Source organism: Dipodomys ordii, unplaced genomic scaffold (genome assembly GCF_000151885.1).
Source record: "Dipodomys ordii isolate 6190 unplaced genomic scaffold, Dord_2.0 Scaffold177, whole genome shotgun sequence".
Taxonomy (NCBI): Eukaryota; Metazoa; Chordata; class Mammalia; order Rodentia; family Heteromyidae; genus Dipodomys; species Dipodomys ordii.
This window is the reverse complement of record NW_012267393.1, coordinates 1,062,956-1,072,735: the sequence shown is the minus strand read 5'-3', so window position 1 is coordinate 1,072,735 and position 9,780 is coordinate 1,062,956. Positions and strand designations below refer to the sequence as shown.

The window sequence follows — 9,780 nt, the reverse complement described above, 5'->3', positions numbered from 1 at the left end:
GCCCGGCCCTGCGTCGCGATCTCCTCCGACCGCCCTCACCCCCGCACCCGCGGACGGTTCCTGCGGGGGGCAGGCAATCTGTGAACGCCCGCCGACCCAGCTCGCTAGTTCTGAGTGAGATCCCCGCGCGGGTCACCCACCCGGGTCAACTAGTTCCTGCACGGTGTGTGCAAGGGTTCGGGTCTCAGATCCAAGCTGGGCCAGGGGTCGGCTGGCTTGGGGAGAAGTTCCACAAGCCGTCTGTGAAATTACCTTTGGGAGGGAGGGGAGGCAAGAGAAGAAAAACCGGTCGCCTGTACTTAGGAGTGAGAGCATTACCTAAGGTTCAGTTCGGTTCCTTGAGGTGAGTGTGATTTCAGTATCTTTACGTGTCACTGGTTAGGAAGGAAGTGTATTTTTGAAAACGTAATTTAAAAGCGATTGCCTTTTCTATCTAAGTAGTTATGGAAATGACCTATGAACTCCAGTGATGCAGCATTTTTTGAGGGAGTAGCCAGTAAAATTACTCTGGACAAACACGAAAGGTTCTCATGGGCAATCTCCACCTTCCACAGACAACAAGAGATTTAAATTAAATTGTTTTTTTACAAGTATGTTCTGTGTATGTCTATAGCTTCTGGTGTGGTAAATAATTGGGCTAACTGCTTATACTGTTCAGTTTTACACTAGGGAATGGATATAATATACATACATATATATATATATATATATATGTTGAATAAAGTGGGAAAAATCAAACATGTTACTGCTGAAACCGATCAGTACCTGTGGTGGAAAAACAAATTTCATAACCAGGACTGTTATGAGCCACACCTCCAGTCTCTCTTGAGGATTCATTAAAAAATTGTAGCAGGGCACTGGTGACTCACGCCTGTAATCCTAGCTACTCAGGAGGCTGAGATCTCAGGATCATGGTTGGAAGCCAGCCCAGGCAGAAAAGTCTCCAACAAACCACTCAGGAAACAGGAAGTGGTGCAGTGGCTCAAGTGGGTAGAACACTAGCCTTGAGCTGAAGAGCTGAGGGACAGCTTTCAGGCCCAGAGTTCAAGCCCCATGACTGGAAGAAAAAAAAATTGTATATATGGTTGGGCTCTGGTTGCTCATGCCTGTAATCCTAAGTACTTGGACGTCTGAGATGTGAGGATCCCCATCCAAGCCAGCCAGGGTAGCAAAATCCACGAGATTCACCTCCAACTAACCAATCAGAAAACTGGGAGTGGCACTGTGGCTCTTAAGTGGTAGAGCCTTGAGCAGAAGAGCTCAGAAAGCGTCCAGGCTCTGAGTTCACTGACAAAATTAGCATTTCAAGTTGAGCCACAAAAAAAGCATTTTAAGATAGACTTTAAATTGGAGGCAGTCGCCTCTCGGGAATGCAGTTGGAAAAGCCATGAGGGTAGTGAGCTAGGAAGGTTCGTGACAGGTGCTAGAAGATTGAGTTGCTTGAGATCCTCAATGGGCTGGAGACATGCTACTTTCTACTCTTCTGGGATCACAGTTTAAATGTCACTGACTCAGAATCCTTGTCTAAGAATGTTCAGTCTAGCCAGGTGCTGGTGGCTCACGCCTGTAATCCTAGCTACTCAGGAGGCTGAGATCTGAGGATCGCGGTTCAAAGCCAGCCCGGGCCAGAGAGACCGTGAGACTCCTATCTCCAATAAACCACCAGAAAACCGGAAGTGGCGCTGTAACTCAAGTGGTAGAGCGCTTGCCTTGAGCTGAAGAGCTGAGGGACAGCGCCCAGGCCCAGAGTTCACGCCCCACAGCCTACCAAAAAAAAAAAGAATGTTCAGTCTAACTATACCAGGCTTTTTTTTTTTTTTTTCTTACCTTCTTTTGGGACTTGCACAGCCAGTAGTAACTACATCTTTAAAGTCGTTTTGCCGTGAGACTGTGGAACCTTGAATATGAATCAAGGCCTCCCACGTGGTTTATTGAGGATGATCTAGTACTAAAATTTGCATTTTCTCTTTCCTAGTGTCTTGCTTTCCATGACATTTCCCCTCAAGCACCAACCCATTTTCTGGTGATCCCCAAGAAACACATATCCCAGATTTCTGTAGCTGAAGATGATGATGAAAGTGTGAGTATATATCTATACTTGATTTTTGTTTTCCTGGTTTTTCAATTGTTCTTGGTGATAACACACTTAACTTCCTACGGCCATTACAAAGGAAAACCAAAAAACCACTAGGTTACTTGACAGTACCATTTCACTCTAATAAAACATGTAGCTGGGTGCCAGTGGCTCACGCCTGTAATCCTAGCTACTCAGGAAGCTGAGATCTGAGGATCACAGTTCAAAGCCAGCTGGGGCAGGAAAGTCCGTGAGACTCTTATCTCCAATAAACCACTCAGAAAACCAGAAGTGGCTCAGTGGCTCAAGTGGTAGAGTGCTAGCCTTGAGTTGAAGAGCTGAGGGACAGTGTTCAGGCCCAAGCCCCATGCCTGACAAAAAAACAAACAACAAAAAATACACGTATTCAGAGCTAAAGTGCATTAGATGCCACAAGACTGATAATTTGGTGTAATATATGATTGAACTGGAGAAAAAAAAACAGGTATAAGTAGGGAATATTGAAATGATACCTGAAATTTTAGCAACAGAAACCTTATTTATTTGTTTTTGCTGGTCCTGGGGCTTGAACTCAGGGCCTGGACACTGTCCCTGAGCTTCTTTTGCTCAAGACTAGCGCTCTACCACTTGAATCAGGGTGCTACTTCTGACTTTTTCTGAATAGTGTATTAGAAATAATTCCTGGGGAGCCGGCTTCAAACCTCTCTCAGGTCTCAGCTTCCTAAGTAGCTAGGGTTACAGGTGTGAACCACCAGTGCCCAGCTACGCAAAGCCTTGTAAAGGATAACTTCTGCAAAAACATTTGAGGCATAGTCAACAGAAAGTCACCAATATGGATCTTCATAGTCAGCAAATCATTATCCAAATCAGAGATCATGATATCCATACATGATGCCAGTGAACCCTTGGCTCCCAGATATGAACACACACGCTTGGTATGTCTGAGGTTTGGTTTCTAGATCCAGAAATGATAGCTGGAACTAGCAGTCTAGCCTGTGGCCCAAATCTGGCTGGCTGCCTGTTTTTACAAATAAAGTTTTTTTTGTTTTTGTTTTTTGCCAGTTGTGGGGCCTGAACTCTGAGCCTGGGCACTGTCCCTCAGCTCTTCAGCTCAAGGCTAGTGCTCTATCACTTGAGCCACAGCGCCACTTCCAGCTTTTTCTGCTATGTGGTGCTGAGGAATCGAACCCAGGGCCTCATGCATGCAAGGCAAGCGCTCTACCACTGAGCCACCTTCCCAGCCCCTACAAATAAAGTTTTATGGAACACAGTCACTCATTTGTTGAACTCTACTGTCCATGGTGCTTTTACACTACAGAATTGAGTAGCCTTGTGCGGGTACTGAGACTTGAACTCAGGGACTTTTGCTCTTGTGTAGCTTTTGCTCTTGTGTACCTTTTGTGCTTAAGGCTAGTAATCTTGAGCCATTCTCCCACTTTGACTTTTTGCTGTTGAATTGGAGATAAGAGGCTCATGGAGAGGCTGAGAATGTGGCTTAGTGGTAGAGTGCTTGCCTAAAAGCCCTGGGTTCGATTTCTCCGTACCACATACGCAGAAAAAGCCAGAAGTGGCATTGTGCCCCTTAAGCAATAGAGCACTAGCCTTGAGCAAAAGAAGCTCAAGGACAGTGCCCAGGCCCTGAGTTCAAGCCTGAGGACTGGCGAAAAAAAAAAATTCATGGACTTTTCTAAAAGTTCAAGGCTGGATTTGAACCAAGATCTTCAGATCTCAGCCTCCTGAGTTGCTAGGATTACAGGTGTGAGCCATTGGAGCCTCATCTAGATACTAATTTTTAACTCAAACACTTGTACCAATCAGAGAGTTCAGCCAGGCACCAGTGGCACACACCTAGAATCAGCTCCTCAGGAGGCTTAAATCTGAGGATTACAGTTCAAAGGCAGCCTAAGCAGGAAAGTCTGTGAGACTTACCTCCATTTAACCACCAAAAAAATCTGGAAGTGTCGATGTGGCTCAAGGGGTAGAGTGCTAGCCTTGAGCTAAAAAGTTTGGGGGACAGGACCCAGGACAAGTCCCAGGATAGGCATCCCCTCCAAAAAAAAAAAAAAGCAAAGGCTAATGTGAGTTTCTAAAGGTAAAGCCCACATCCATGACTGGCTTTGAACCGAAATTCTCAGATCTCAGCCTCCTGGGCAGCTAGGATTACAGGCATGAGCCACTAGTGCCTGGCCCATGAGACTGTTATCTCTAATAAACCACTCAGAAAACCAGGCGAAAAAATCCATGAGGGGCTGGCTGGGAATGTAGCTTAGTGGTAGAGTGCTTGCCTAGCATTCATGAAGCCCTGGGTTTGATTCCTCAGTACCACGTACACAGAAAAGGCTGGAAGTGGCTCTGTGGCTCAAGTGGTAAAATGCTAGCCTTGAGCAAAAGAAGCTCAGGGACAGTGCCCAAGCCTTGAGTTCAGTCCCTAGGACTGGGGTGTGTGTGTGTGGGGGGGGGGGGAACGACAAAAAAGTCCATGAGACTTTTCTGAGTTCAAGCCCCACAACCAACACCCAACCCCCCCCCCCCAGAAAAAAACCAAAAACCTCACGGGCTTTCCTGCCTGGGCTGGTTTTGAACCCTGATCCTCAGATCTCAGCCTCCTGAATAGCTAGGGTTACAGGCGTGAGCCGCCGGCACTTGGCAGGGTGGGAGCTCTTTATTCCAGGGCAGCTCTTGTCTGTAAGGATGACAGAACGTTGATTTTTATTCAGTTAATTTCCTAAGTTAGGGTTTTAAGAATCAGCTCTTTTTAAAGAGAAGACACGGTTCTTTGCCAGAAAATAATTACTGAGTTAATGTTCAAACTCTGCTAACTCATAATGAAATGTATGATCAATTCTAGTTCCCAATGGATATAATTTAACTTTTAAATGGGAATTTTTGTTTGAAGTTGGCTCACGGAAATATAGGGGGCCCCCCTTTTTTTTTGCCGGTCCTGGAGCTTGAACTTAGGGCCTGGGCACTGTCCTTGAACTTCTCTGTGCTCAAGGCTAGTGCTCTACCACTTGAGCCACAGCACCACTTCTGTTTTTTTCTGTGTATGTGGTACTGAGGAATTGAACTCAGGGCTTTATGCATGCCAGGCAAGCACTCTACCGCTAAGCCACCTTCCCAGCCTCAGGTAGCCCTTTTTTAAAATAAAATTTGGTCATTATGCCTTTGTGGGGCTGCCTGGGAACTTCTTCAGTCATCAAAATATTTGATGACAAAACATTTTTCTTTCCCCATATAACTTCCTGTGTGTGGCTTAGTAGATTTTGTTGTGGACATGGAGGAACTGTTCCTGTCTTGGGACTTGAAGTGCCTGCCTGGGGGCAAACGCATGGTCTCACTGTGGGTCAGCCTGTTTCTGGCTTTTGGTACTGCGTAGGGACAGTTTGTCTGTTTTCATAAGAAAATGACTTGTTTGTTGCCAGCTTTCTTCCTTGATTAAAAAATTAAAGAGCCAGGTGCCCGTGGCTCACGCCTACAATTCTAGGTAATTCAGGAGGCTAAGATCTGAAGATCAAGGTTGGAAGTCAGTCCAGGCAGGATAGTGCTTGAGACTCTTCTCTCCAGTTAACTATCAAAAAGTTAGAAGTAGAGCTGTGGCTCAAGTGGTAGAGTACTAGTTTAAGCTAAAGATCTCAGGTCCTGAGTTCAAGCCCCTGGACCAGTACCAAAAACAAACAAAAAAAGTTAGCATGAGAAGAGTTGGCTATACTTCCACTTCTTTGCTTATGTTTCCCATGGACGGAGAACAAAGATGGTGTTAGTATCCTCTTTCACCAGCATTTTTTAAATTTTTATTTTTTTTGTCAGTCATAGGGTTTGAACTTTGGGCCTGAGTGCTTCTCTGAGCTCTTCAGCTTAAGGCTAGTGCTCTACCACTTGAGCCACAGCGCCACTTCTGATTTTGGGGGGGTTAATTGGAGATAAGAGTCTCACAGACTTTCCTGTCCAGGCTGGCTGTAAACCAAGATCCTCAGATCAGCTTCCTGAGTAGCTAGGATTACAGGCATGAGCCACTGGCACCCGACAAACACAAGCATTTTCCTTTTTCTTTCTTTTTTTTTGTCGTTTGTGGGGCTTGAACTCTGGACCTAAGCGCTATTCCTCAGCTCTTCAGCTCAAAGCTAGCACTCTAGCACTTGAGCCACAGTGTCACTTTGCCCAGCATTTTAACAAGCTTTCAAGAAAAGAACAGGAAGGGGAGAGACCATTTCTATTGGCGTAGTAAACATCAGGATCTTGATGTACATTTGATCAAAGCCATAATTTGATTTGATTTTTTTTTTTGTGGGGTCAGTCTTGGGATTTGAACTCAGGGCCTAGGCATGGTCCCTTAGCCGCTGTGCTCAAGGCTAATGCTCTACTAGTAGAGCATACTTTTGCTAGTTAGTTGGAGAACAGAGTTTCATGGACTTTCCTACCTAGGTTGGCTTCGAACAGTGATCCTCACGCAGATCTTAGCCTTCTGAGTAGCCAGAATTGCAGGCATGAGCCACAGGTGCATGGCTTTTCATCTTTTTGTTTTTTGTTTATTTGTTTGTTTGTTTGGGTCCAGTCCTGGGGCCTGAACTCTGGGCCTGGGCGCTGTCCCTCAGCTCTTCAGCTCAAGGCTAGCACTCTACCACTTGAGCCACAGCGCCACTTCCGGCTTTTTTCTTTATGCTTATGTGGTGCTGAGGAATCGAACCCAGGGCCTCAGGCATGCAAGGCAAGCGCTCTACCACTGAGCCACCTCCCCAGCCCCTCATCTTTATATATATATATATATATATATTTGACAGTGAAGCTAGCCTGCATCTTGTGATCCTGCTGCCTTAGCCTCTTAGATACTGGGATTACCATTAGGCCTGCCTTAATTTCATACTCTTAACTGGACGATTTTTTTAAAATTTCTTGTGCTTAAGACACGTGTTTTTTTCTTTTCCAGCTTCTTGGACATTTGATGATTGTTGGCAAGAAATGTGCTGCTGATCTGGGCCTAAAGAAGGGCTATCGCATGGTGGTGAATGAAGGTGTAGATGGCGGCCAGTCTGTCTACCATGTTCATCTCCATGTTCTTGGGGGTCGTCAGATGCACTGGCCTCCTGGTTAAGCATGCTCCAGGGTAACTTTCCTTCTCTAGGCAGAGATGAGTCTTGCAAGTTCTAATATGTTTTAAATGGCAGGTATTTTTTTTTCCTATGTATGGAACTACTAAAGACATTTAAAAACCTATGCCTAATAAAAGACTTCATTGCATGGTGTTAGAGTCTGGGAATTGATTTATTATTTTAAGAAATATATTTATTGGAGGGCTGGGAATGTGGTTTAGTGGTAGAATGCTCACCTAGCATGTATGAAGCCCTGGGTTCAATTCCTCAGTACCACATACACAGAAAAAAACAGAAGTGACACTGTGGCTCAAGTGGTAGACTGCTAGCCTTGAACAAAAGAAGCTCAGGGACAGTGCCCAAGCTCAGTTCAAGTCCCAGGACTGGCAAAAAAAAAAAATTGTTGGAATGAGAAGCTTCTCACATTTTCTCCCAATGTGCCCAATATTTGAACATTGAATTGTTAGAATAGAGTGACTGACCTGAGATAGAAGTATTGATATGTTTGGTCCAGAATGTAGAAATTGTGGCGCTAAAGATAATGTCCAGGAAGTGGCGCTGTAGCTCAAGTGGTAGAGCGCTCACCTTGAGCTGAAGAGCTGAGGGACAGCGCGCAGGCCCAGAGTTCAAGCCCCACGACCGACAAAAAAAAAAAGATAATGTCCAGACTACATGTTATATCTAAATTCTTAGGAGAGTTATGGAGAGATAAAGGATTTACTGGGCACAGATGGCTCACACCTATAATCCTAGCTACCTAGGAGGCTGAGATCTGAGGACTGTGGTTCAGAGCCAGCCCAGACAGGAAAGTCTGTGAGACTCATCTCCAATTAACCACCAGAAAACCAGAAGTGGCACTGTGCCTCAAGTGGCAGAGCACTTGCCTTACACTAAAGAGCTGAGGGACAGTGCCCAGGCCCAGAGTTCAAGCCCAGAACCAACAAAAAAAAAGGAAAAAAAAGTCAGGTTTGTCACAGAATCTCATGACTGAGTGAAATCAAATGATTGATACCCTGCTATTTGAATTTGATCTGGCTGGGTGTTGTAGTACATGTATATAATCCCAGCACTAGGGAGCTAGAGGCAGAAGAATTGTGATTACCAGCTGGCACTCTACCACTTGAACTATACCTCCCATTTCCAGCTTTTTGCTGGTTAATTGGAATAACAGTCTCTCAGATTTGTCTGTCCCGGGTGACTTAAACAAGACCCTCACATCAGCCTCCTGAGAAACTAGGATTACAGGCATGAGCCGCTGGCACCTAGCCTTTGAATAATCTTGATTTTTTTTTTCTCTTCAGAATGGTGGATTAAACTGAGGGTTTTAAGCACTTGGCTAGGTAAGCATTTCAACACCTGAGCCACACCTCCCTTAAGCCTATACTTAGAGATGCTGACGAGCCAGTATGTGTTCCCAGAGTAAGTAGAATAGTAAAGAGCTACGTTTTATGTAGGAAGTTGAAGGGACAGAGAAACTAGTGATTTTGACGCTTTAGGAGCTATATTTTTAAATATCAGTCGGTGAGGGGTTTAGGCTGACTGAATACAGGACTCTTGATAGCCAGAAATTATCTTGACAAATTAAGAATTTTCAAGAAGGTGGGCTATGGTTCTACAGTGGAAATAAATAGGCAGGGGAGGGAGAGGATCTTTTAATGATTGCGATCATTCAGAAGACACTATAATACAATGTCCCAAGGTTATCTAACTTATTGGTTCTTGGATAAAAGACTGTCCAGTACATTAGGTTAAACTGAGTGCTCTGCAAATAAAATACACGATAATTCTTATTTTTGTTGGTCTTGGAGCTTGAACTTGGTCTGGAGCTTTTTTGCTCAAGGTTAGAACTCTACCACTTTGAACCACAGCTCTTGTTCCACCCCTTTGCAGGTTAATTGGAGATAAGAGTGTCATGGCTTTACCTGCCTGAGCTGGCTTGGAACTGGGATTCTCAGCCTAAGTAGCTAGGATTACAGGTGTGAGTCACTGGCATCTAGTGATTTACATCATCATCATCATTATTATTGGTCATGGGGCTTGAACTCAGGGCCTGGGTGCTATCCCTGAGCAATTTTTGCTCAAGACTAGTGCTCTACCACTTTCAGCCACAGCGCCACTTCTGATATTCTAGTGGGTAACTGGAGATAAGAGTCTCACAATGTCTCAGACTTTTCTGCCCGGGCTGGCTTTGAACCAAGATCCTCAGATCTCAGCCACCTGAGTAGCTAGGATTACGGGCATGAGCCACCAATGCCCAGCTTGATTTATATTATTCTTAAGTATACTGCAAGTCATCACAAGACTAGGAAGATCCGTTAACTTAAAATTATGCAGGGCAGGGCTGGGAAGGTAGCTCAGTGGTAGAGTGCTTGCCTTGCTTGCTTGAGGCCCTAGGTTTAATTCCTCAGCACCACATAAGCAGAAAAAGCTGGAAGTGGTGCTGTGGCTCAAGAGTAGAGTGCTAGCCTTGAGCTGAATGGCTGAGGGACAGCGCCCAGGCCCAGAGTTCAGGCCCCACGACCGCCCCCAATAAATAAATATGCAGGGCACCAATGGCTTACTTCTGGAATCCCAGCTACCCAGAAGCCTGAAATCTGAGGATCGCTGAAGCCAGTATGG

General features: G+C 45.1%; 1 protein-coding gene across 1 annotated transcript in view; it reads left to right on the top strand.

The window, feature by feature from the left end:
* Window positions 1-7,314, top strand: part of Hint1 (histidine triad nucleotide binding protein 1) — an 8,130-nt gene extending 816 nt beyond the window's left edge. Inside the window, exons 2-3 of the mRNA XM_013033785.1 lie at window positions 1,976-2,080; window positions 6,999-7,314. Of these exons, the coding sequence (XP_012889239.1) occupies window positions 1,976-2,080; window positions 6,999-7,163 (270 nt within the window). The 3' untranslated portion in view covers window positions 7,164-7,314. The remainder of the gene's footprint in view (window positions 1-1,975; window positions 2,081-6,998) is intronic.
* Window positions 7,315-9,780: the final 2,466 nt, after the last annotated feature.